Source organism: Delphinapterus leucas, chromosome 12 (assembly GCF_059928025.1).
Source record: "Delphinapterus leucas isolate spDelLeu-1000000601 "Yukka" chromosome 12, BTC_Dleu_Yukka2, whole genome shotgun sequence".
NCBI lineage: Eukaryota > Metazoa > Chordata > Mammalia > Artiodactyla > Monodontidae > Delphinapterus > Delphinapterus leucas.
Window position 1 is genome coordinate 20,970,235 of NC_143140.1, and position 27,822 is coordinate 20,998,056.

Below are 27,822 nucleotides of genomic sequence, written 5' to 3' on the forward strand. Positions count from 1 at the left end.
TGGAGTCAAATTTCCCCATTGCATATAGGGTTTGGGGTACCCAGGCAGCATCGTCCAATTATACAGTTTCAGGAGGCCTGACCCCTATGATTTCTCTTCTGGAACTGTGTTCTATGCTATCCACATAAAGTGCAATGGGAATAGTGCTCTGTGGAGTTACTCAGCTGGAAGCATTGGACTTGGAAAGAGGTTCATAAGTCCCCTACCTACAAACCTTCAAACTGTGAACTTTCAAAGATGTGAACATGCGTTCGCATGTCCAATCACGTAAGTTAGTTCATGTGTCTGGTGTATATTGTCATGTGCGTGCATCCTCTACAAGTGGTTGTGCTTTTGTATCGATCTGCAAGAGGATGACTTCATTGAACTCCTTGCTGTGCAACACGAGGGGCTTACTGATGAAGACCTGATGGAATTGGAGGCCCAGAGAAGGGACGAAGAGAGACAAGAGGAAGAAGAAGTAACTGAAGAACTGAAGAGATTCACATTGCAGGAACTGGCAAGGGGATTTTCTGTATTTGAGGAGGCACTGTTAGTTTTTGAGGCACAGGACCTGAACCTAGACGGTACACGAAGGTTGCGGCAGCCGTTCAGAATGCAATCCAGTGCTACCGTGTCATCTATGGTGAGAAAAAAAGAGCTACTAGCCAGACATCCCTGGATCATTATTTCAAGAGGGTAGATAGAATTGAATCCAGCAAGGAACCAGAGCCTGTGCCGTCAGCGTCAGGTGTGAGTGAAATTGCAGCCTTCTGTCTCCTGTTGCTGACGATCCTTCAGCTGTACCATCTCCCACCTCGTCTCCCTCCTCCAGTCAGTAACTCTTCTTGCCTGTTCCCTCGATGCCAGCCCCTGTGTGCCAGCTGTTGTACTACTGTACTTTTCAAGGCACTGCACTGTAAGATTAAAAATGTTTCTTTATTTTTGTGTTTGTTTTTTATGTATTATTTGTGTGAAAAGTATTATACACCTATTACAGTACAGTACTATATAGTCGATTGTGTTAGTTGGGTACCTAGGCTAACTTTGTTGGACTTAAGAATAAATTGGACTTACGAACGTACTCTTGGAATGGAACTCGTTCGTATGTAGGGGACTTACTGTACTTGAAGTTCAAGGAAGTTACCACAGAGGTACTAGATATTGGCTAGCTCATCAGAAAGGTCATTCCACTAGGTGCCTGAGTCCATCTCCTTCTCCTTTTCCTATGGAACGTTCTCCTGTTAATTTATCCTTTTTCTTGAATTGGCATCAGCTCCCGTTTTTATTGGGTCGCTTGCTTATGCTGATTCTTCTTCATCCAAAACCAAACAAAAATTAAAATTAAATTAAAATTTAAAAATCAAAGCTTCCCCAAACCTGCTACTCCACCAAGCTACCTTAACTTCTCTATCACAGTTACTGAAAGCACGATCTGTATTCATTGCCCCAGGTCAATAATCTTGCTTCTGCCTCAACCTCTCCGCTGAATCTGCTCTCTCAGAATCATTTCTCTGTAAACTAATCGAAATGTCAGGCCAGTTCCAACTTCTCTGATCACCACATCCTCCTTCTTGAAACTCTCTCCTCCTTTCTATCCATTTATTTGATCAATATTTATTGTTCACCTGCCACGTGTTAGACACTGGGGTAGATGCTGAGAATGCAAAGATTAAAAGAATCTGGTCCTCAAAGAGGTTATAAGGCAGTGGAAGGGCAGCCAATGAAACAACAGGTGAGAGCCTGAGTGGAGGAAACATCTAAATCTACTAGGAATAGCAGAAGCTTCTAAAAAGGCAATTCTTGGACTGTTTTTAAAAAACTAGGCGCCTGTTGATTGGAAAATGTCAAAGGCACAGGGAGAAGCATGGTGCAATCAGGAAACTACAAGTGGCTTGGTATGGTGTGAAGGATGGCAGAGACTCGGGGGCGGGAGGGAGATAAAGTTGTTCAAGAAGGTAGAAGCCAGGTCGGTCAAGGGTTTGGACAATGTGACATAGATCGTGGACAGCTGCTGAAGAATTCTGAGCCATTTAATGACATGATCCAATTCATATTTTACAAAGATCATTCCAGTGGAGGACAAAATAGGCAGGCCCAGAAGCTGGAGGACAAGTAAGGAGGATGCTAAAGAATTTGGATAAAAATGATGATGTTTCTGAACTACAACTATGGTGGGGGGGCTGTTAAGGTGGTAGAACAAATTCAAAAGATATTGAGGAAATAAAAATATACAGCATATAATATGGGATAGGAAGGTAGGACCAGTAAAAAATGGTGAAACCAAGTGGGAAGAGAAATGCAATAATGTCAAATATAGTGGAGAGATTAGTCAAGAAAAGAACATAGATTATTCTTGGTTTCCTCGTTACTTCTATGACCAGTTCTTACTCATGCTTGGGTTCTTAGCCCTGCCCCTGAGCAGGGGTGCTTCCCAGTGAAAAAGCCGGAGCAGATCTGCATTATTCCCTTCACAACACCATCTAATCTTATGGCTTCGACAATCACATCTATGTCCTAAGCTCCGATTCTACTCATCTGAGTCCGAATTGTTTCTCAAATTCCATTGTCAGTTTTCAGTGCTTCCTCAGTGTCTTTTGCTTGGATGTCCATCTCTGCATTCTAACTAAACTGAAATCATCGCCTTTTCTCCAAACATATTCCTTCTCCCCTGTTTCTTAATCTGTTAATGCTGCTGCTCTCCTTTTAGCTGGACAATTTACTGTCACCTTTGCATCCTTATTAGTTCATTCATTCACTCATCAAATATTATCGAGCACCTACGATATCTCTTGAACTCTTCTAAGTGCTGTAGATATAGTGATGACCTAAACAAAGTTCCTGCCCATATAGAGCTTCATTCCAGTAAGGGAATGCATATCGTATTAGATAAGTGCAAGAGGGTAAGAGTGACAGAGTGCTTGCTTGCGACATTCAATAAGTTGGTAAGACCTTTCACTTTAATGTCTTTTGCATTTATCCTCATCCTCTATTCCAACACTATACCAAAGTTCTGCCTTCAGTGTCCCTCAGACAAATGGTAATAGTGTCTCAGTTTAATCCAATTCATTTGAAACGATACGTAGTGAGCCCTTACTACATGCTGGATGCTTGGCTTGTTACAGATCCCGAAATGAACTCTAAAAACTTTGCAATTTAGAAGAAGTGATGAAATGACCACCTAAACCACTTAAATACAAAAAATTGATAAAATTCCACATGGAAATTCTACGTAACTAGCCAGGGAAATTCACAGGATGGGTAGGTCACTTCTGAAGTGGGCTCAGTTGAATTAGGGGTGTTCAAAATGCCACTCAAAGGATAGATTGGACTTTTATTGGGTCTGGGGTGGCAGCTGGGGAGGAAAATGCATTCCAAGGGGAAGACACTGGATGAGTAAAGGAAGGAATGTGGGAAGGCGTGAGTGTCCAGGTAATAGTGGGTAGTGCCATTTTCTGGGAGCTTCGGTTACTGATAGAGGAAGCTGAGGCTAGGAAGACAGACTAGGACCATCCTGTAAAGAAGCATAAAGGCTGGTCTGATGAATTTATATTTAAATTATGAAAATCCATCTTTTTTCTCTTATTTTTATTACATACATGACCTTTTTATTTGTTAATTTTTTAATTTATAGAACACTTGTGGAATTACTACCCACTACTATCCCAGAATGTTGGTAATTTACTAAAAAATTGCTATACAAGACCCATGTGTTGAAACAGTATCTTATGATATGAAAGTTAAATGAACTCTGGTAGACGGTGGCATGAATGTATTTGTATCTGAAAAATTATGTTTCTGAGCTTTGAAATATTTTGGGTTTCCCATTATTTTGAAATTAGATAAAGACTAATTTGGACGCTAGCAGTGAGCTAGCTTCCAAACTTCTATTTTTGCTAACTTCGTAGAATGAATAAAAAGAAAATTTCTCTCCTGTGGGCTTTATCAAAATTCTATGAATTGGCAAAGGCTATGAAACATGAGAAATTTGAAGAACAAATCTGAGTAGAATATCTCCAGACTTTAATAAATGTCTGAATGAAAATACCAAAAATATGGTTTCTTCCAAAAATATGTTAATAATTATCCATTTCTAGAATGAGACATTAGTTTCTAAAGAGGTGCTAATTTGTCTTTCTAAATAAAAGATTGAGTTGTTTTAAGTTTTGCATCACCTTATACAAGGAAATTCCCATTCGGAGGATTTTCAAAAACAAATAAACCAGTTGAAGTTTCCAAATATAGAACTATGTGTGTTATATTGATGACATCTCCTAACAACCAGCTTTCTGGTTTAGCTTCTGAATTATTCTGTACATGGACAATCTCTTGAAAGTATATATTTGGTAATGAGTATCATACTAATATTCTCCTATGTGAGTAGATTTGAAACCCAATATGATTTCAAAATTGGCCAACTTTACCAAGGAAACATGAAGGTTTCCATGGTTCCAGAGAATCAATAGTGCCCTCTAAAGGAAATCCATGTGAGGTACATCCCATATCCAGGTTTAATTCAGCAGTTAATCTGCCAAATTGTTACTCAATTGTAAATCCAAAAATGGATTCAAAATTATAAAAAGAATGCAGGCCAGCCCTCATCATAAGTACCCTAGGTAGCTGCCCACCCCACTTTGGGACTGTTGGAGCAGAAAGACCATTCTTCAGCCCTAGTTGCTTCTTCGTGCTGAGAACTGTTTGTCACCACCCTGGTGGAAAGTTCCTGGAAAGGGAAAAGGTGATGGTTTCTAAAGGGAATCCAGGTATGTGTCTTGGGAAAGTGTGTTACGTGTAAGGAAAAATGTGTAGGATAGAGTTTCAAGGAAGCTTTGTCAGCTTTTTGCCCTGGGCCAACTCAGAAAACCCGAATATCGGGAAGAGAGCCAAATCAGCTGAATTCCAAGAGGACAGACAGTGTGGTCTAGCTGAAACACATGGAAATAAAAAGAAGTGATATGAAACATTTATGGATATGTGTCTGTCCATCTAATTTTGTGGTTTAATCTTACATTTTTTCTTCTATCCATCTTTCATGATACACAGAGAAATAGCCACAAATGACTTGATAATGCTACAAGAAATCCTGGGCAAAATTTTATATTGTTACCATTGATTAGTAGCGGGAGAAGCCTTGGAGATTAATATCTGCCTTAGAGGCATAAAAAGTCAATAAGTACAGATGTTAATCCCAAATATAAATTGCTGAAGCAGGTTATTATTGTCATAATGAGATGGCTGAGAATGAAGTTTACAATATTTCCTTTCTTCTGTTGCCAAAACTACACGTATAGAGAATTGTTTATATTTTTAAGGTTTTCCTTCAGCATTCAGGTCCAGTTTTGTCAGACAATAAATATCACGGTAAGGTTGGCACTCGGCACGTACACCTGTAACAGGGGAGACAGCTTACCTGGCACCTCCAAATATAAGACTTCACCTGAGCCTCACATTGACCCTGTAAGGTCGGCAGGTCAACTATTTATTTTTAATTAGTTAATTATTTATTTTTGGCTGCATTGGGTCTTCGTTGCTGCGCGTGGGCTTTCTCTTGTTGCGGCGAGCGGGAGCTACTCTTCGTTGTGGTGCGCGGGCTTCTCATTGCGGTGGCTTCTCTTGTTGCGGAGCACAGGCTCTAGGCACATAGGCTTCAGTAGTTGCGGCACACGGGCTCAGTAGCTGTGGCGCATGGGCTTAGTTGCTCCGCTGCATGTGGGATCTTCCCCGACCAGGGCTCGAACCTGTGTCCCCTGCATTGGCAGGCAGATTCTTAACCACTGCGCCACCAGGGATATCCCAGGTCAACTATTATAATAGCAGAGATGGAAAGAAATCTCATGAGCATTTAATTTCCCAAGATCCTTTTTTCTACTTATTGATTAGAATATTAAAACACCTGAAGATACATTAGGTTAAAGATGAAGGGCATTTAAAAATCTGCTAAGATGATCCATCAGCCACAGCAAAGCTTTCCCCTACCTTTCGGGACAGTCCAGTTGAAGGGACACATTTCCACAGATATGGCTGTGGTTAGTAGAGTGAGTACCATCTTAATTAGACGTGACCCATTCATCTAAAGGAATCTGAGAATTATGGCAATTAGAGTCATTCTTAGCAGGTTCCTCAAACTACGAGCCAAGCTAAAAGGTGCATCATCAGAGCAAGCAGGTGTGCGAGAGCTGACAGGACATGCTGGCTCACTTATAGCACTACGTCTACTCACAAGCCTCCTAGGATGCATTTGAACTTCACAGGCTAGAAGTTAAAAGGGGTTTTAAGTGTTCATTTAGGTTTCCCTTCCAAATGGCTCTTGGAAAAGACAAATCCTGGAAACTACAGATTTCTTTAAATCTCCAGGGCAGGAGGTTACACAAAATCCCTCCTCCTATGACTTATCCTTTTCAGCTAAGAGGCTATTTTAAAGTAGGTGCCAAAGATGTACTTCTAAGGGTTTTTCACCACCACAGCCCGGCACAGTGGCTGGCGGGGCCAGGATCACAGAGCTCCCTGGGTCTGACTGCCCCTCTCAGTGTGGAGTGGGATGTGGGCAGCCTTCTTCCAGCATTTTTGGAATTCTTTTCTGGAACCAAGGCCCCACTTTGGGAAAAATGGCTCTTGATGGAGTTTCTGCTCACGGGGGGCCTCTGGCGGGGTGAGCAAGAAAGCTTCTAGCCTGGGACACACAGAAACAGCCTAGGTACAACCGAGGGTCAGAAGCCGTCTGCCTTCAGTGCCTTGGCCACTGAACAGAAACAGTACTTTCTATTTTAGGCACTAAACTCTGTATGAGGTCAGAGCCCATGGCTCTGAGAAGGGTGCTGTTCAGTTCGTACTGACTCCGTAACTACTGGGTCTTCTCACTGTCACAGACCAGTTTCTCCTTGTCCTGTGAATTATGATTATCATGCTGTTCTGTGTGGTTGTCATACCTGGACATGGCATGGACAGCAACTCCAGAAGTTAGGAGGGCAAGGACTATTATCCCCACCTCGCTGCTGGGAGACCAAGGGGGAAATGAAATGATTGGGCCTGAGGATACTCTGCTGGCTGAGGACACTTGGCCCCACCCTGTAAGCAGTGCTCTTTGCTTTATATCATTACCCACCCTCCTTCCCTCCTGTACCACGTGTCCATGAGGCAATGTGATAAAAGAACTAACACCGATAGGATGAGATCAAAAGTGATTCCCCCTTGGTCTCTCTTCTTTAAGATCTTTCTGGAGACAGTATCTTTAAGTGTTCACTGTCTTGGTAAGAATTTGAGGCTGGAAAGGACAGCATTTTCTTGTGGCTTTTAGGGATGATGAAAAGCAGTGAGTAAATGCGCACCTTTAATTTTCTTGTATAGGATGTTCAGAAACACACTACAGGTCTTTCGGCTGTTCAAGAAAACTGGCCCAGGTACTAGGATTCTGCTCTGCGTTGGGCCAGGGGGGACTAGGTGACAGGGCATGGGCGCTACATTGGTTAGACAGAGGATTGTGACCTGTATGTATGGGAACCTTCTGCCAGAACACTGTAGTTGTTCAATCATAGAGTCGTTCAGGATGTTTCTTGTGGATAATGGGGCAATGATCGCACATTTTATTCCTATTTTACTGGATTTAAACATTGCTTTGGTGACTGGGAGAGCAGGAATAGTTTGGGGGACGGTTTTGAAGTGCAGTGAGAGGGTGAGGAAAGAAGAGCAGGCAGGAGTCAGTGGACACTTTACCTAAATGAGTGGTTCAGAATATGCATGGCCCACAGAATTGTTTTCTCAGTCTGCTGCTAGAGAAAGCAAATAAATCCTGAGGACTATTTCTGAAGTCTTACCCGTTACAGGGTCAATCACGGGAGGCACTGGCCTCCATTAAACTGGCTCATCCCAGTAGTCTAAGATTCTACCAATCAGGAAACCACCATTTTCCTGACCTCCAAAAACTGGAAAGCGAAAAGTGACATTCCCCAGACTTGTACGTACCTAGGGTTCTGGGTGCAATGAGGTGAAGGCTATCTTCTTTCAGTTTGGGGCACTTTTTTTTCTGCTGGCAGCCAAGACTGTGGAGACCCCAATATATACCCTCTAGATGCTGTAGGGGCAGCAGGAACTAGACTCCAGGCTCCAGTGTCCAGCAATTGTGGTGATGTTGCTTTCCAATAACGGCTTTTAATTCCCTGAATTGAAGCAGGGATAACACATTCTTGAAGTCGGGGGGCCCTGCCTGTGGCGAGGAAGGGGTGCCCTGGGGGATGAGTCAGGCAGTGTTCTGGAAGTCAGCTGTAGGAGCCCAGTCTAGAGCCCACTCCTCCAGTTCTTCTGTTTTCATAAGCACTTCATTCCCAGTGTTAAATCCTTTCTGTTCAAGATCTCTCGAGTGGTTTCTGTCTTATGCTAAACTTGTTCTGATACGCAGGGTACCAGGAAAATTAGGAGAGGCCTTCAGTAAACATGGCCCATTGACATTTTTATTTCAGTAATAAGGAAAGAAAATCTAGGCAAACAAAGAAGTTACTAAGGGGAGGAGATTTGAATTAGAGTAATAGTTTTCTATAATACTAAGTAGCAAGAGAATTGGAGCGGTATCAAATTTAGGAAATGATGCACACTCCACTTACAGATTCATAATATGTAATTGCCTGGTACAGACTCGGAGAAGCTTGCAACAAAGAAGCATGCTTAATTTTGTTTACCCTTGTATTTCCCAAAGTCATTCAGAATGACAGTCATTATTTGGGAAATGCTAGTTTACTTCAATTTGAGGTAAAAAATATAGTCTTAATAACTATTCTTAAAGTAGATTAGTACTTTGTAGTAACTTACTAAGGAAATACTTGAGATGCACACACACAAAAAAATCATGATTTAAAAAGCAAAGACAGGATATAGAAGAAAAGTCAGCAAGCAGTAAAACCAATAAAATAGTGAATGTTGAACTAATTGTTAATGTGGCTACTAAACTTAAAATGCATATTAAGCAAAAGTCTTGAAAGGAAAGATAAAGTAAAATGCTAATAATAACTATAAATTTAAAATCTTCTAATATTTGAACAAAAGACTAAGCAGTAGGAAAGGAGGAATGAAGAAATTATGTTAATTTTTATATTCTACACTGTGGGGGGCAACAGATTTGGATTTGTTCTTGATGCTGATAGGAAAATTTAGGAAATACATACATACATACATATTTAATGCTTAAGTAACAGAAAAGTATTTGGATTAATAGCTTTTAAATAAAGAGAGAGAAAGAAAGAAAACCTAATAGAGAAAAAATATCAAGAAATTCTAGCATTAGATGACAAACATAAAATAAAACCCAGTAGTGACACCTGTAAGTGTAAAAAGCAAAAACACTTACACTGGCTTTTAAAGAAATCCAACTATATGTTCTTTATAAGCAATCTATCAAAACCAAAATCATATAGAAAGCAGAAAATAAATCAAGGGATAAACAAAGATATCACGAGAAATGCAAACCGAAAAGAATTAGGAGGTCTTGGTATCAACACCCAAATAAAACTCAAGGTAAAAAAAATTAACTGGAGAAAAAAAGGAGATTTTAATGTTGCTAAAAATTACACAGTGATGACAAAGGGGAGAGATGCCATTGACTCCCTCTCTGAAATAGGAGATCCCCACCTCTCAGAAGTGTTAAGGCCCAAGCCTTCAGAAGTGCTTTCCCCTTTGCTCTCCTATGTCCCTTCCAGGGGATGCCTCATTTGATCAGTGAAATCAGAAAAGAATCATGTGTACTCATGGACTCCACTCTTGGCACACTTTCTTAGAGCCACCTACCTAAAAGCACAATGAGTTCCACATGGAAATCTCCCTGGAATATAGAATGATTCCATTGGCGAGTGGCTTTGGAGAAATCCAGCCCCTCCTCACCGAAGCCACTAGAATGAAGAGTGAAACAGTGTGCTTGCTCTGCAGACACGGCTTCAGGATCTGCTCCCTGGCATGCTCTGCCAACCTCACTATATAGAACCACCCCAACTATATAGAAATTCTGGGCTACTGCCTTTTCTGTCCTGGCTACTCTGTTAATGACTAAATGAATTCAGTGAGTAGAGGAAGGTCTATTTTGGCTAGAAATCCAAGTTAAATCCTCCAATTCAGTTTAGTATGCAATGAAGCTAATATTTTATCCCAATCTGATTTCTGAGTATCTTTACCAATTAGTTTATAAACTAGAAAGGAGTGAGCTGTGGGTAATTACAGCCTCCAAACCTCCAAAATGGGGGCCATTAACTTTAATGAAAATATATTAAAGCAATATATAAGAAGAAATTGACAAAACCACATTCTAGAAGGGACACTTAAAACACTCTATTTCAATCCTTAACTGAACAAAAGGACAAAGATTACAACAGGAGATAGAGAATTTGAACAAATAATAATAATATGAATACATCAAAATTTGTGCTCTATGAACAGAGAGGATATGCATTATTCTCATATATTTATGGAAAATTTTACAAAATTTGATCATATACTAGCCCCAGATAGAAACTCAATAAAATTTAAAAAGTGACAGTTCTTCCTGCTATATTCTCTGACTGTAAAACTAAAACTGAAGATTAACAATACAAGCAACAGTAAAATAAAATTTTAAATGAATTAAAAATATTGAGTAATCCTAAACTTCTGGTCAAAGAGACAATTCAAATCACAGTTTCAGAAAGTTGAAATAAATTACACCAGATGCCGCCTGTGTACCTTACATCCTTCTTGGTTTCACCTCTGATTCCATCTGTATCTGAGACAAATATTTCCACACAGGTTTCAGCCTGTTATGTGCGGATAACCATGCCCCTCAAGGGTGGGTCATACTCAGTACTCATGGATTCTCAACCAGGACGTGTGGGGAAGTTAAGGCCTCAACCAATGGGGATGGGAGTCAGTGGAGAAATAGTTCTTCCTTTTGTCCTTTGGGGAGACAATTCTACGACACTTTCAGTACAGTCCTCAGAATGTCCCTATGGGATCAAGGACCACTTTCACATACTGATCATCAACTCAATAACACATACACACCTGAAACGTCCCTCTTTTCCCTGTTTCACTCTCCCTGGTCTCTCACTCCTGCTCCTGGTATCACTTCCCATATAAACTACTTGTACACAAGCTCTTGTCTCAGGCTTGCTTTTCCCTTTCCCAAGAACACAAGGTAGGTGAAGCATGGTCCTAGAAAGCTCACCCTTGGGATGGTATCTGGAACCCAATTCACCAGGCAGATGGCAATAAGAACCCCACTGTGGTGAAATGAACTTCAGGTAACTGCAAGAGGACTGAGAATATCACCACGAAAGGATTGCTACCTATGAGCACTGAGTATATTTACCTATAGAATTAAGACTAAAGCAAATGCAGCATAGGGTATCAGAACAGAGTGTAAATGTTTTATGTCCTGATATTACGGAAATTATTAAACTTGGGAAAGGAAGGGAGAAAGAAATAGGAACTATTGTAAGAACATTAATTTCTTCATCTGTAATAGAGTTAAAAGATATCATTTAAAGCTGATGACCCAAGAATCAGAAATATAATAATATTTAACAATACAAAAAGAAGATATTATCAGCTAAAATTTGTTGTTAGAGAAAAGGGGATGGGGGGAAGAAATATGCTATTTTTTTAACACTGCAGGGTAGGAAATTAATAGATATTGTCCAAAGTAGTAGAAGACTAAGTAAGGGTATTAAGTAGTAGGGAAAAAACTCACAAACCTTTCTCAATATCAGAAAAAGAAAACACACACACACAGAGGCATATGCATGTACAAAGAAAACAAGCCACATAATGAAAGACATTTTAAAAACTGCTAAAATAGAGTACATAAAATAATACAGTGGAACAAAGATCATCTGAATATCAATAAATGTAAATTTAATTTATATATTGAAAGAAAGATTTTCAGATTAGATCACAGAATAATCCCCAACTCTATGCTTTATACAAGAGGCATATCTAAAAGAAAACAATCTAGAAAGGTTCAAAATAAATACTAAGCAAACACTTCCCAAAATAAAAATAGGGTCAGGATCTTAATATCAAAAAAGGTGGAATTCATACCCAAAAGCAGTAAACAATACACACAAAAAAGGACTTTTTTAAACCTAATGGGCACAATCCACAGTGAGTGTATACCTAAGAATCTTTCATGCACCAAATAATGTTGCTGCAAATTTTATAAAGCAAAAATTGCAGAACCTACAAGGAGAATTAGAAACACAGTCTACTAATATCGTTCACCACATTATTAGACCATTCATATAATCCTATCTATTGTTACGAAAAAAACATTTGGAAAACAACTGAACAATCATTCTTGATTACAAATACTCAAGTAAAATGGGAAAATATGATTATGTGCTTAACATGGTAAATCTATTTCAGCCCAAAAGTCAGCATCATGCTTAAAGGGAAAATAATAGAAGCATTCCTACCAAAAATTATGTGCAAAACGAGTATAATCACTGTCCTGACTATTATATAAAACTGTGCTGGAGGAAGGAGCCAATGCAATCAACCAAGGAAAAGAAATTAGACACATGTGGAATGAAAACAGATAAAACTACCGTTATCAACATGTTCACAAACCTGGAAAACTCAAAGAGTCGCTTTGACATATACAAATAGTAATCAGATAAAATATATGATATGAAAGTAAAGTTGCAAAAAGATTAAAAACCTAGGAATGAACTTAACAAGAAATGTGTGAGACCTTTACAATAACAACAAAACTTTAAAACATACTGAAAGATACAAAAAAAAATCGAACAAATGGAAACACATACTATATTCTTAGATAAGTCAGCCAAATATTAAAAGCATCAATTTAACAGTTTTAATAAAAATACCAAAAATTAAAAAAAATAGACAAAAATGATTCTAAAGTTTTTAAGGCAAAAAGCAATATATATCAAGCAGAACTCTGAAAACATGAGGTGAGAAATGCGGTGGAGGGTCTAGTACCACTAGATATTAAAATATATTCTGTAGTTTCAAAAGTTAAAACAATGTAATATTGGCAAATGAATAGACAGACAACCAAAGGAACAGAATAGAAATACCAGAAATACATTCAAATACATAAAATAATTTAGTATATGATAAAGGTAGAATTTCAAATCAAAGACAAACTTTTAACAAATAGTGTCAAGACAATTGGATAGCCATCTTGAAAAAAAATTATGTTGAAACACTGTCTCACAGTATATACAAGTATTGATATAAATTCTATCGAAAATGAGACTGAAAAATTGTTAGATGAAAATAGAGGATTCTGTTATAACTCTGTGATTCAAAACAAAAGACTGATAAATTTTACATAAAAATGAATCATGCATGGTGAAAAGAAAAAAACACATAAGCAAATCAAAAGACAAGGGATAACCTGGGGGAAAAGTTTCCAAGTCATATCACGGGTAAAGAGCTAATCTCCCTAATATGTAAATAAATCCTAGAAATAAAGAGTAATAACCTAATAGAAAAATGGAAAGATTATGAACAGTCAGTTCAGAAATGTAAATGGCTCTTAAACACAATCCCACACTTACTAAGGGAAATGCAAATGAAAACCATATTGAGAGATCTTCAGAAAGGCAAAACAGGCACTTACATTGCTGAGTGTGTAAACTGGTTAAAACCATGGAGGGTAATACTGTAGTATCCATCAAAATAACAAATTATATATCTTCTGGCCCATCAATTCCACTTCTGGGACTTTGTCCAAATGAAGATATACTTAGATATACATAAAACTGATGTACAAAGTCATTCAATGAAGCATTGTTTGTAAGAGCAAAGACTGGAACAATACAAATGCCCATCAATAGAGGACCAGTAAATTAACTCTGGTTATTCCTCACAATGGAGTACCGTGAAGCTATTTTTTAAAAGCAAGGATGCTTTCTATGTAATAATGTAAAAAGATCATCGTACTAGTTTCTCAGGGCTGCTGTAACAATTCACCACAAACCGGGTCGCTTTAAAACAACAGAAATTTATCCTCTTACTGTTCTGGACATAAGAAGTCTGAAATCAAGGTATTGGCAGGGCCACATTCCCTCTGAAGACCCTAGGAAGGATCTGCTCCATGTCGTTCTCCTAGCTTCTACTGGTTGCAGGCAATCCTTGGCGTTCCTTGACTTGTAGGCGTCACTTTAGTATCTGTCTCCATCCTCTTATGGTGTTGTCCTCTAGATTAGTGTTTGATTGAACAACTGGGTACTACAGCTAGCCAAGTTGACACATAAAATTAACCATCACAATCACCAAGAAATATATTAAGCGAAAAATAATTCAAGATACACAGTAGTATGTAAAATATGCTACGCTTTATTTACAAAAGGGTAAGAATAAGAATTCATATTGCTTGTATTTGCATAAGTTCTGGAAGGATTCTCGTGGTTATCTGTGTGCATGTGTAACTGGTTAGATTAGGGACAAGGAACAAGAATTTACTATAAACCTTTTCATATTATTTTAATTTTTGAACCATGGAATGCATTACCTAGGCAAAATGTTTAACTTAAAAAAAGAAGATGCAACAGTGAGATCTGTGGTACTGATGTAAGAAAAGGCAGATCATTAGAACAAGATAAAAAGTCCCAAACTAGACACACACACACACACACCCCGTTTAATTTTTTTTCCTATCCATATTTTTTATTTCCTCAGTGAACTTGTTTCTTCTGTGGCGCTAGAAAAACAATTAAATGTCCTTAATCCCTCTCGGAAAGTTTAGCAGAGACAAAGGATGATGGATCAAAGCCTTTTGAGAATCAGAGAATTCATCTTCACAAAAATGTTTAAAAACTGATAGCCTCTCCTATTTTTTTTTAAAAGATACATTTCTTACCTTGAAGGATTTGAAGGGTGAAAGAAAACAGAAAGGTCCAGCAACTTCATTATCTGTACAGTTCATGTATTTATGAAACTCAGAATTAAAAGTGAGAACTGATCTTTAGGGAAACTGACACGATCATCTCTGCTATTACCGACGTTTGCATTTGCAACTTTTACATATTTCGTAACCTTGTGCAGACCCATGGCTACAAATTCCAGACATGTGTGATTGAGTCCCAGATCAGTATTTCTGGTGTGTCTCTTCCTTCAGTTTGCCAGACATGTCCATATGGACAACAAACTCAACATACTTAAACTGCAGTCACCCACCCCACCTCCTACCTCACACACCTGCTCTTTTCAGTCCCCATTTCAGTCTGTGTCACTATCACCTCCTCAGTGACTTGGGGCCGCTTCTCTCTCGGGCCCTTCTGTATCTAATGGATTACCAAGTGCTGTCAATTCTCTCTTAAAAAATAACTCTACCATTCACCCATAGTGTAGTCCTATTGACTCTGTCTCTTGTTATTTCTATTTTTCCAGTTTTATTGAGATATAATTGATATACAACACTGTATAAGTTTAAGGTGTACAGCATGATGGATTGACTTACATGCGTTGTGACGTGATGAGCACACTAGGTTTAGTTAACATCCATCATCTGATAGAGTTCAATAAGAAGAAAAAGCAAAAAAAGGAAATGTTTTTTTCCTTGTGACGAGAACTGTTAGGATTTAATCTTCCGAGAACTGTCGTATGTAACGTACAGCAGTGATAGCTGCAGTCATCATGTTGTACGTTATATCCCTCATACTTACGTTTCTTATAACTGGAAGTTTGTGTTTTTGACCACCTTCCTTCAATCACCCCCGCTTCACCCTGCCTTCTTTGATGACCGCATACATCATCTTTTTCTATGAGTTTGTTTGTTTGTTATTATATTCTACATATAAATGAGATCATATAGTATTTATATAGTCATTTATAGAATGACTTATTTCACTTAATTTCACCTAGCACAATGCCCTTGAGATCCATCCATGTTGTTGCAAATGGCAGGATTTCCTTGTTTTTTATGGCTGTTTTATTATATCTGTATATCTACAGATACAGCTATAGATATATCTATATAAATATATAAATATAGATATATCTACAGTTATGTCTCACAACTTCTTTATCCATTCATCCGTCAATGGACACTTAGGTTGTTTCTATGTCTTGGCTGTTGTAAATAATGCTGCTATTACATGGAGGTACAGATATCTTTTTGAGTCTGTTCTCATTTCCTTGGGATCTAGTCCCAGAAGTGGAATTACCAGGTCATATGGTAGTTCTATTTTCCATTTTTTGAGGACCTTCCATACTGTTTTCTACAGTGGCTGTACCAGTTTGCAATCCCACCAGCAGTTCACAAGGGTTCCCTTTTCTCCACACCTTCGCCCGCATTTGTCGTCTCTTGTCTTTTTGATGGTGGCCATTCTAACAGGTGTGAGGTGATCTCTTATTGTAGTACTGTTGATTTGTATTTCCCTAATGACTAGTGAGGTTGAACATCTTCATGTACCTGTTGGCCTTACGTATATCTTCTCTGGAAAAATGTCTATTCAAGTCTTTTGCCCATTTTTAAATTGCATTATTTGAATTTTGCTATTGAGTTGTATCAGTTCTTTATATATTTTAGATATCAACCTCTTATCAGATATATGGTTTGCAAATATTTTTTCCCTTTCCATAGGTTGTCTTTTCAGTCTGTTGATCTGTTAAGAAATCTGCTCATTGTCTTACGGGGTTTCCCTTGTGTGTAACTTCTCACTTTTGCTGATTTTAAAATTCTTTGTCTTTGACTTTTGACAATTTAGCTATAATGTGTCTCGGTAGAGAATATTAGGGTTCAACCTATTTGGATCCTTTGGGCCTCTTGGATGCAGAGGTCTATTTCTCACCACAAGCCTGGGAAGTTTTTAGCCATTATTGCTTTAGATATACTTTCTGTCCCTTTCTCATTCTCTTCTCCTGCTGCAATTAGCTTCCCTACCCAGGCTCATCAGCTAAGTATCTCTAAGGCCACTAATGATCTTTGTGGTCTTGACTCAAGTCAGCCTGCACCCCAGTTTCACTGGCTGAACAGGTCCTACTGACTTTGCTCTGGGGGCCACCGGTTCTGCCCACTCACCTGCCTGTCAGCTCAAGAGTTGCTGGGTTGTGCGGCTTCCAGATGTTCTTGTCAGCCCTTCCCGTAAGATAGGAGTAGGTAAAGACCACACTCTACAGTGCGTGGGGCTGTGACCCAGACTTCTGCCTGGGTGGGACTGGGAGAGCCCACTTCAGGCAACTCCCTAGTTTTTTCTGATCAGGATTTCTGGTAGGGAGGCTGGGGGAGGAGCTAAGACTCAGCTCTTCTGCTGGGCGTGGGCAGACCAGGCTCCAGGGCTGGCGGATCTCCTCATTGGAAGACCCGAATTAGGCAGACTTGCGCCCCACCAAGCTCCCTCGTCAGACTGTGCCACCAAATGGGCTGCAGAAGAGCAAAGCTGCTGGTTGGGTTGACTCTTTGGGCTCTGCAGGCAGGAGCTCAGTCTGCCAAGATCCGAGTGCTGCTTGTTGGAAGCCCCTCCTCCGTTTCTCCATCACAATCAGATTCCCAGTGGTTGAGCCCACAGATGCTCCTGTGAGCCCCATGGGATGAAACCAGAGTAGGGGTTCCCATGAAGTGACCCCCGGTGCTGGCGGTGCTGGATGTCACCGCTGTGTTTTCTTTTGCCACTGGAGGAGCTGTAGGCACGGTGCTGTGCCGGCCCAGGGAAAGGGCCATGCGGTCACGTGTAGCTGTTCCTCTCACCCTTTAATTCAGTCTGTCTTGGTCTGTGTGGTGCAGGAGGTGCTTCAACCTCACTCCCGTGTTCTGAGATTCTCTGAGTGATGTTTTATTCTTGCATAGTTCTTAGTTGTTCTTCTTGTGAAACGGAGTCAAATCAGGTATGACCTATGTCACCATCTTGGTGATGTCATTCTCTCATTATTTCTGATCTGCAATTCCTAAACAGTTTAATCCATTTTCCACATTAGTATAGAAGTTATTGCTCCACAATGAAACTCTTATGTCATCAAAACTCCTCTTTTGACTTCTATTAAGTTCCATTTTATATAACAGAATCTCCATAAACTCTTGTTAAATGAATGAAGAAGTGGACAACTGATGATAGGCAGTGAGCAGATTCAGGCACAGTTATTTTGAGACTTATTAGCCATAAAACAACTGTTAGAAGAAATGCCAGCTAGTTAAACCATTTGCTAGAACTTAACCTCTGAAACAACTGTCCATATCACATCAAACTATTACAGATGAAGTTATTTTTCTTTGTAAGTTTCTTGATTTTATTTCATTAAATCAACCAGAGACAATGATGGCAACTTTATGAAATTTTGGAATTGAAAAGACCAGTAAATAATAATCATAATAATCACAATAGGATTTCTGCAGTACTATAGACACAATGGAGATGTATTTCCTAGTGGTGATTTAAAATTCAGAATTCTTTCAGCTCCAAATCCACATATGTTGTGCAACACAAAGGAACACTCTCCCTCAAAAAAAGTGACTAATTCTCGTCCACTAAATTGTTTAAAAACACATTCTTTATAAGTGTACCTGCACACATTTCTGTAAAGCTAAAAGCGTCCAGAGATATATAGCGCTCATCTTGCTATAAATTTAAATGTAATCCTGACCTGTATTTTTATGAATTAATAAAAATTTTACTTGGGCAATCTGGGTTTTGCAGTTAATCAAGAGAATTGTACCTTTAAGAGAGTATCCTAGCAACCTCTCAGCAGCTAAGGAAAGACCCAGCTGACAATATACACAGATTTAATTACTCTGCTGGTCTCCATCAAACTTCGCAGTTAATCAAAAAGATACTTAAAAACAGGAACAGAAATTAAGCCACAGCTGAAAATGAGAACTATTGGTAAAAGGGCATAAGGGAAGAATTATCTTGACTATAAAGAGAACTTTTTACTCTGGAACATGTTTATCAAGAAGCAGAGTAGCAATGAAATTGGTAAAGTTATGATTGCAGTAGGGGTGTCAGAACCAATATATTATTACTCTAAGAGATTGCTAGTTCCAGGGTCAAAATTACATTGGAATAATCATAGCTTTATAGATATTCTCAAACTTGAAACCCCACTACATTTCAAGGCACTGTCTAAATGTACACTTTCTAGTGGTGATGCATTGTAAGGGAACTAAGCCCTGGAGAACCATGTTTCTCTTGAGCACACATTTGGAAACAGAGCTAATTTCATCACTGCTACGTCCTACGTCCTTCAACCACCAGTCCAGACTCCCCATAATCACCACCGTTATTCTACATGGCCTGATATTCGGCCCCATCTTTATCTCTATATCTATATATGTTTATAACAGATTACACAGAAACAGGTCTGTCCGAGATGAGGTAGGGTATTTTTGGGTAACAGATGCATAAATCAAGGAAGCCAGAGAAAGACAGATGGAGACTTTGTACAGCAAACAAAATCCAAACTTGTGAAAACATGGCCTACTTTGTCTAGAAATAAAAACTTCCCCTGGATGTATATAGGCATTCTTGTTTATATACATGTCTTCAGCAATGCTAAGGAGTGGACATGAGAAATCTGAATACTTAGTTCTAATTTTTCTTTTATTTAACATATTCCCTGTATATAGGCTAATTTAGATAATTTTAATATTTCTTAAACCTCAGGCACAGAAAGCTACTTGCCTGGATCATTAAGCACACACACACACATACGCGCACACACACACACACACACACACACCTCTCAAACTCTGAGAAAGCTGAACTTTTAGATGTAATGTCAAATTTAAACCACATTGATTAGTTTTCCTTCAGGGAGTGCTGGAGGATGTTTGGAATGTTTTTCTGGAAGCTTGGGGGTTATAGGCTGTGATGGAGGAATGACATATGAACTAACTAATCTTTTTGGTGCTGGTTGTTCCAAAGGCGTTTCTCTTTCCTGACTAGTTCAAATCTTCTGATATATTAGCCACAGAGAGCTAACAGTTAGACCATATCTGGTTATAGCCGTAAAGAAGTGGCTTATTTCTAGTCTAGGTGGCACGCAGTGTGAGGGGCAAAGGTGAGTCCAGATCCAGCACCTGCACACTGTAACCCCAAGCCCTCAGTGCTAAGATTCGAATTTGCAAAAACTTGCAGGCAGCCACTTCCGTCTGTGTAGGAACGTTTCCCCTCACCACCACCTCCTATTGTTAGGTTAGAGCAGTAGTTCTCAAACTTCAGCTGCAGTGCGATCCCCTGGAGGGCCTCTTCAAATACAGACTGACCCACCCCTGGACTTTCTAATTTCAGAGGTCTGGAGTGGAGCCCGGGAACTAGCATTTCTAACAAGTTCCTCAGGGGACACTGCTGCAGCTCTGGGTGGGTTTGGGGACACACTTTGAGAACTACTGCCTCAAGTTTAAAGCAAATGTGTCTATTTAAATGAAGCTCAATCTGTTCTTCAAGAGAAAAACCGTGGTTATTGTTCACAGAGATGCCATTATTTCCTGCTTAGAACCAAGGACTGCGTATTTATGATAAAGCTCGACTTCAGAGTTATGCGTGCCATTGTCTCTGGACCCCGGTGATAATGTTTGAGGTGATAACATGACAGATTTTCCTGGCCCCTGTTCTTTGGTTCTACTGATTCTAGTTTTTACTGAAAATATTTTAAATAAAGAACAGATATGTGCTGATTAAGTCAAGGAGGTCCTTTGTCAGTGTTTAGGAGAGTAAATAGTGCAGATATCATTGAAATTAGAAGCAAATATTGAAGCGAAATTTAAGATTTGGGGCTAAGTTCTTATAGAAGGACAAAAGGACTTCAATAAACCTTTGTTCCCAGGTGTACCCAGAAATTTTCAGTATCCACGATTGCCTAGGTAGGGTAACTCTTGGGTTCTTTTTATCAGGATAAAAAAAAAAAATCTGAAATCTATGATGTCCTGTTATATATATAGATTGTATGAAAAGTATGCCTAGCCAGGATCAATATCCACTGGGACAGGAGTTCTGAAATTTGATATTTAGGTCAGTTACAGAGAGAGAGGCAAGGCAGCTGCTTTTGGCCATGCTATTCAGGGCGATCCTCGCTCTGTGGCAGGGAGGCTTCACCCTGAATTTCAATGCCCTGTCTTCAGAACACAATGTGGGCTCCGGATTTCCATCTATTCCTCCTCCATGGAAACGGCTAGTGAAGCAAAACTATGTGTGTAAAACTGCTTCTCCCACAGGCGGCTTGTTCCCAGAAGCAGCAAAGTGCCTTCTGTGGAAAAACTGTAACCTCCGCGTGGCTCTGTAAAGACAAGAGCCACTTCAAAGATGGCAGATTACAGGGTGAAATAGCACGTTTAGTTTTTAAAATTCCATATTAACAAGCATCTGCTGTTAAACACAAGTTTGAGGCGTTGGTACGGAAGTAAAATGCTGACGAGGTGATGCTCTCCCTATGCTGACACGCCACACTGTTTTACTTATCCTCTTCTCTCAAGAACACATCCTTTTATTAATCCTCACAATAACCCTTGTAAGACATGATCTGCCCTACTCCCCATCCGAGGAACCTTAAGTCAAATTATTTGACCAAGGTTGTAATTAGCAAGTGACAAACCCCAAAGCCTGTGTTCTTTCTACCCTACCCTGGCTACCTATTTCTGATTTTTGTTTTGTGCTGGACTGAGACAGAATGTCTTCATTTATATACAGATATAGATTTCGCAAATGTAGCGTTTAGTATGGGAAAATATGTATCTGGATCTCTAAGCCTTTTCTATGAACGTAGAAAAGCGTAGTTTAAATGTCTTGCAGACTCACCTACCGCTGAAATTGCTCACCTTTAACAACAAAGTGAACTTCTTAACACAAGCATGGTGAAATCCTATCTTATCACAGAAATGGCCTGTTCCTAGGAATAAGGCGTATGGAGTAAGCAGCTAAAGCTTATTCCATTGAGAGCCTTTCAATGTTTTTTTCTGTTAAGAGCCATTCATTTTTTAAATTAATTGGGAAATACAGTAAATATGATTTTCTTTTCTATGCCCAAAGTGTCTTCATCAGGGAAAAATGCCTCCCCCACCCCACAGAAATACCAATCATTCCAGGAAGAGGGCTAAGAGTAGGGAGTCCACGCCTCCCATGCACATGCCACCAGCCCTACAGGCGAGCATGTAACGTAAACTAGCCAAGCAGGCCTTTGCCAGAACTACAGGAAAGATTTTCTCTTTTTGAGGTGGGTGCCAGCTGAAGGGATGCTAGGGCTTGGGGCTGCCAATTGCAATACTGTCAGCAAATGCAGAAGTTATCTGGAAATGATACCCAGCAAATGATATGCTAAGAGGTGGAGAGTAGGCACTACTGTTTTAACCTCCGGAGCAAACCACATTTTCTTGAGCTTTCCAGATTCAAGCCAAAATTAATTTCCTTGCTCTGCTTAAGCTAGTCTTATTTGGGTTTCTGTCACTTACCACTTAAAGAGCACTACTGCAAAACTCTTCCTAAAATACTTTATTTCTTTGGACTTCTTAAATTGAGACTATTGAATGCAGCCTGTTACCTGTGTAATCTATCATATATTACAACCCGTTAGTCTCAACTGTCAAATGGGAGCAATAGTAAGCGCCTTCTTTAGAAAAAGCTTTGGGAGGATCACGCGAAAAAAGCACATACATAAAAACACCAACCGCCAATTCTATATATAGAATTCAACAATACCACTTCATCCCCCCTTTTCTCCATTACCTTTCCAGAACATCAACAATTTGAGCATCAAATGGTTCTAAGATTTTTCACGTACGAACTCATTTACTGTATGCAACTACCATGAGGTAGGTACCATCATTAGCCCCACCTCGTAGAGGAGAGGGCCGGTATGGAGAGGCTTTGAACATATCCAAGGACACACACAGACATTGAGGGGGGAGGGAGCTGGGCTACAAATTGTCACATTCTGCAATCCAAGTCTGGTGTTTTCTGGATTTCATTGTCTTTTTGCTATGAGGCGCTCTACCTCTCCTTATGTCACTAAAACTGTCTTCAGAAAAGCGTTCCAAAACTTAGCTGTTCTACTTACTCTTTTGTAGATTAGGAAGCCAGCTCATCAGTCATACACAGTTAGTGCCGAATAAAGGGACATTCTAAGTGCAGACCTAAGAGGCACAATATATTCAGTACAGATATTGTATGTTAATTTGGAGGTTTAGAAGCTCTTTTTGCTTGTATCTTACTCAGAGTATAATGTCAATGTATTTTGTATACATTACCTATGCTCTATTTTTTCCAAGTAGTCCCTAAATGAAACTCATAACAACTGTGATAACAACAGCTGATGTTTACTGAGTGCTTATAATGTATCATGCACTGTGCCAAACATTAACCTAAGTATTTAAGGTACTCCTCATAGCCACCCTAGGAAGCATTATAAAAGACTAGTAATTGCTAAGTAGCCCAAGGACGCCCAGGGAGTGGATGGAAGGGCAGGGATGCGGCCCGGCTCGTGTCCACACTGAGGGAGAGGCAGGGCCTTACTCTCCCGGCACCTCATACCGTGCCGCGCACCCCCCAGGGAGCACGCAAACAAGCAGTCAGTGAATGAATACATGACGTGCTCTTTGCTCAAAACCCAGAACAGAAAAACACTTTCAAGTGATACGAAAGGGGACTTGAAGGTGAAAGGGGCATTTATTGTGTAGAAAGGAAAAAGCTTTAAAAGATCCTTTCTTGACAATTTATGGTAACTTCTTTAATCCTAAAAAATCCACACTGTCACCGTAATACAAGTTTCCCATCCCCTTTTCACCAGACGGACTTGCAGGCTCTACCCAGGTTAACACCCAGCCAGGGACAGCAGAAGTTTCAGCGTGTCTGAAAGTGAGGTGGGGATGAGCATCAGAAAGCCAGTGCATCAGCACTGAAGTGTTTATTTTGATTCAGTCTAGTCCCCCTTACCGCCTACTTTTAATATTATAAGCAACATAAGCCATTATGACAGCTATTAAGCGTGAAAGAATTCATTAAGACTATAATTATCTGATAAGGCTAAGCATACTGTCTAACCCGACTTAGGGCAGATTCATCTACTTCAACTAAAAATACTGAATAGGAAAATTTTAAAAGGTGAATAATGAAATAAAAACCCTGCAGGTCCTATTTCCACTATATATTTCCCAAGTGACCTTAAGGAAGGTACCATTCAAACAAAGAGTGTGTTTTACATTTTTATTAATAAGAGTTCTGAGTGCAAATAAATTTAACTTGACATTTAGAAAAAAAAAGTTAGTTATTCACTAAGGTTTGTTCATAAAGAAAAACTTATTCTGTATAATCTCCAATTTTAATGCTTAACACCATAATGCTAAGTCTATAACTTAATTTTAGGTTTAATTTAATAATTCTGCCTTATTGCATCTGGTTAAAAAGACTAGAAAACATCAGGTAGAAAAAAGCAAGAGACTAACTAAAATGACCTGAATATAAAACTTTACTAAAGGACTTTTTACAAAAGTCTTTAGAACAAAAAACCCTAAAAATTAGAATACTTTTGGCTGAAAAATTAGCAGCTATGAACAAAATTAACATTACATAATATTTTATCAAGAACTGCACTACAATAATATTGTGGTTTACATATATTAGAATGATTTACAATATACTAAATGCTTATTTATATCAGTCATAGAAAACTTTATTTAAAAATTTTTTAATATAGTTTAGCACTTTTGAGAGATTCAGTTCCCAGTAGATAACAGGAACACAATTTAGAAGATGCTAGGTGGTAACATCTTTTAAATAGAGACCTAACCAGGTCAGTCTTGTCAAAGAATTATGAAATTATATTCAATAATAAGCATTTATAAGAACTCAAGATAAAACAGTAACTCTAGTTCCTCATCAGTATGTATGCTTGGCATGAGAAATCATACTATGAGCAAATATGTAGTAAATTCTTGAAAACAACAGTTCACTTTAGAATAAGTGCCAATCAACGTTATTTATTCTTCCCCTGACACACTATTTCCACCACTCTTCATCTGAACTGTGTTTTCTCCTTGGTTGGTGGTGTATTACTGTTTCTTAAAGACCAATCATGCCCAGCATAATCCAAGGTCATCAACTCCTTTGCAGCTGAAGTGAGCTACAAACAGCAGAAGACCAAACACTTTTCAACAGAAAATCAACCACCCTACTCCGCAAGGCAGGAGCCCCATCTCTTAAACAATTTTTACCAAGGTTGCTTTAAAATTAGCCCTGTAAGTCCAATAGTATCACACTATCGTTGTCTCTTTGGTTTGACAGTAAGTTCAAATCTTAAAAGTACGTATTAAAATTTCCTAGTTACGTTACTCTGGAAACATAATTGAGTTGAAAATCTTGCTATTTTGGGATGAAATTTCTTCTGTTCCGTGTATTTGGTATGAACTCTCACATCTAGTCACTGAGATATAAAAAGCGTAGGAGATCAAGAAGACGAATTACTGACTACACTGCACCCAAGCCTCTGGGAGCCATGACAGGGAACTGTCCACCCAAACAAACATCTTCTGAATTCAACCTAATGTATTAGCACAGTTGTAGGTAAGTGATTTAACGAGACTCTGTAACTGGGAAATGAGTAGCATTTAACTGTGGTTGCTTCCAGAGGAATGGGAAGTCCCCATGTTGTCACTGTTCCACTTAAGAGTACCCTCAGCCTTGCCACACTTCCCAACAGAGCCTCTCACTCTTCATTTCCATTCGACTATCAGCAGGAAGACTGTATTTAGCTCAGAGAGGATAGGGCCAAAAATAAATAAATAAATAGGGATAAAATAGAAAATGAATACGTACTCCAATGGAATAAAACTCCCCACTGAGCTGATTCAGACGTAAAACCTATTTGTAAAAAGAAAGTAAGATGCATCTCTATTTTCAGTTTCAGTCAAAAGAGCATGCTTCATTCTTGGCAAACTAGCTATGCGGTGTGATATGATCTTTTTATTTCCGCTGTATTTATACTTTTAAAACTATTGCTTAATAAGGACTTAATAATATTTATTAAAAACTCTGTTTATAATAAAATAAATACTGTATTAAAACATTTTAATATTTACAATTGGAAAAAATATATACTCTAGTCAGTCATCTCAGTGCTACTTCTTCAATTTCATCTTCTACAGAATCACCTTTTACTGCTGGTTTATTGTTTGCATGTTTTAATTGGTGTCTATTTGGATTAAAACTATTTCCTTTGCTGAAGAAAAAGTCATCGTCATCATCATATTCCCTACCCCTGCTGCTTTTATCCCCAGGGAGAAAATTTAGAGGGTCAAAGTCTCCATTGGTGGCAGCCAGAGAATTTGGGTCACTGCTTTTAGAGGAAATGCCGCTGCCGCCACTGGCACCAAATAGCTGTTCCATCAGATTAGCTTTTTTCTCTTTTCTTGTAATTAAATCGACACTGTCTTTACTAAATTTCTCTATATTGTTTCTTTGGAAATCCAAAAGGCTACTCTTGTGGCTAACTGGACTTGACTTGCCTAATGTTTTCGCAAATGAAGGCACATAGCTACCAAATGCAAGCCCATCTGGAGAGGCTGGTTTTCTGATACTGCCCGGATTCTGACCATCGCCTTTTGTACTGAAAAGACTGATGTCTTGCAAATGATGCCCATTAAATAATCTCTCCGAGGATTCAAAGAATGTGTGTGTTTTGGGGTTTCTCTCTGGGGAGCGCAGTTTTGATTCCAAATCACGAAGCAATGGCAGAGAAGGATATTTTAGATTCCGAGAACCTTGGAGTTCTCTGCTGATTGCATTCAGTTTAGCAAGTAGCATTTCTCTCTTTAGCCTTTCTTCTTCCTCTTCTTCCAATTTATCAGTATTTTGAATGTGGTAGGTTTCCATTCGGTATCTTCCAGTTTCCAACACTGGCTTTTCTTCTCTCTCCAACAAAGATGTCTTTTCCTTTTGCTTTTTAGCAAGTTCTTCTCTTTCCCGCTCTGTATAAAATCAAATTTTAAAAATGGGATTTTACAGTAGTATTTTCAAATAAGAAAACTCAACTCTCATCTTTTACAAAACAATAGCTTTATCTAATTTGTGTATGATCAGTACAGTGAGGGTGGACACCATAAATTTCACTTTTATACTTGATATTTAGGGTTTCAAAAAATAATATATACTTAATATATATTTAAGAGTCACAATTATAGAAAAAATTTTGTTCTTCAAGTTAGGGGTGAGAAAGAAGGTTTTCTGCCTATTTTTTATACCTAATAGTGTGCTGTACACTGAATGCAGGATGGTGGGATGGGTGGAGCAAAAACTTTAAAAATAAATTGAACCTTTGGATGTCATACTCTGAGAGGGACACAACATCACTTATGTAGTGTTCTGACAGAAGATGCAATAACCTGAATTTAATTAAAAGAAAACTTCAGATAAACCCCAAACAAGAAACATTTTATTAAAAAAAGGGGTTCGGTGTTCATGAAAAATGTTAATCTCACAAAATACTTTTAAAAGGCTGAGAAGCTGTTTTAGATGAAAGGAGACTGAAAAGATATGAGAACTAAATGCAATTCATGATCACATCCTAAAGGGAAGAAAATGCGGAGACAGCGACAAAGATGGCAGACGAGTAAGACGCAGAAATCATCTTCCTCCCCACAAATACATCAGAAATACACCAGAAATACATCTACACGTGGAACAACTCCTACAGAACACCTACTGAATGCTGGCAGAAGACGTCAGACCTCCCAAAAGACTCGACTGGTGATTGATTGGTGTCTGAAGCAGGAGGGAGGGCAGTCGCAAAGGACTGAGCCCTGGACCCATGGAATCTGATGCCATCTCCAGCCGTGTGGATGAAAGGCTCTTGGTGCTGCAGCCAGGAATCAGTGCTGTGCCTCTGAGGTGGGAGAGCCAACTTCAGGACACTGGTCCACAAGAGACCTCCCAGCTCCACATA

General features: G+C 39.1%; 1 protein-coding gene across 3 annotated transcripts in view; it reads right to left on the minus strand.

Moving 5' to 3' along the window:
* Window positions 1–8,518: 8,518 nt before the first annotated feature.
* The window catches only part of LCA5 (lebercilin LCA5), a 177,678-nt gene continuing 158,374 nt past the window's right edge, over window positions 8,519–27,822 (minus strand). For all 3 annotated transcript variants that reach the window (XM_089921765.1, XM_089921763.1, XM_089921764.1), the window contains one exon: window positions 8,519–26,848. In XM_089921765.1, coding sequence (XP_089777891.1) covers window positions 25,989–26,848 — 860 coding nt within the window. In that variant the 3' untranslated portion in view covers window positions 8,519–25,988. The remainder of the gene's footprint in view (window positions 26,849–27,822) is intronic.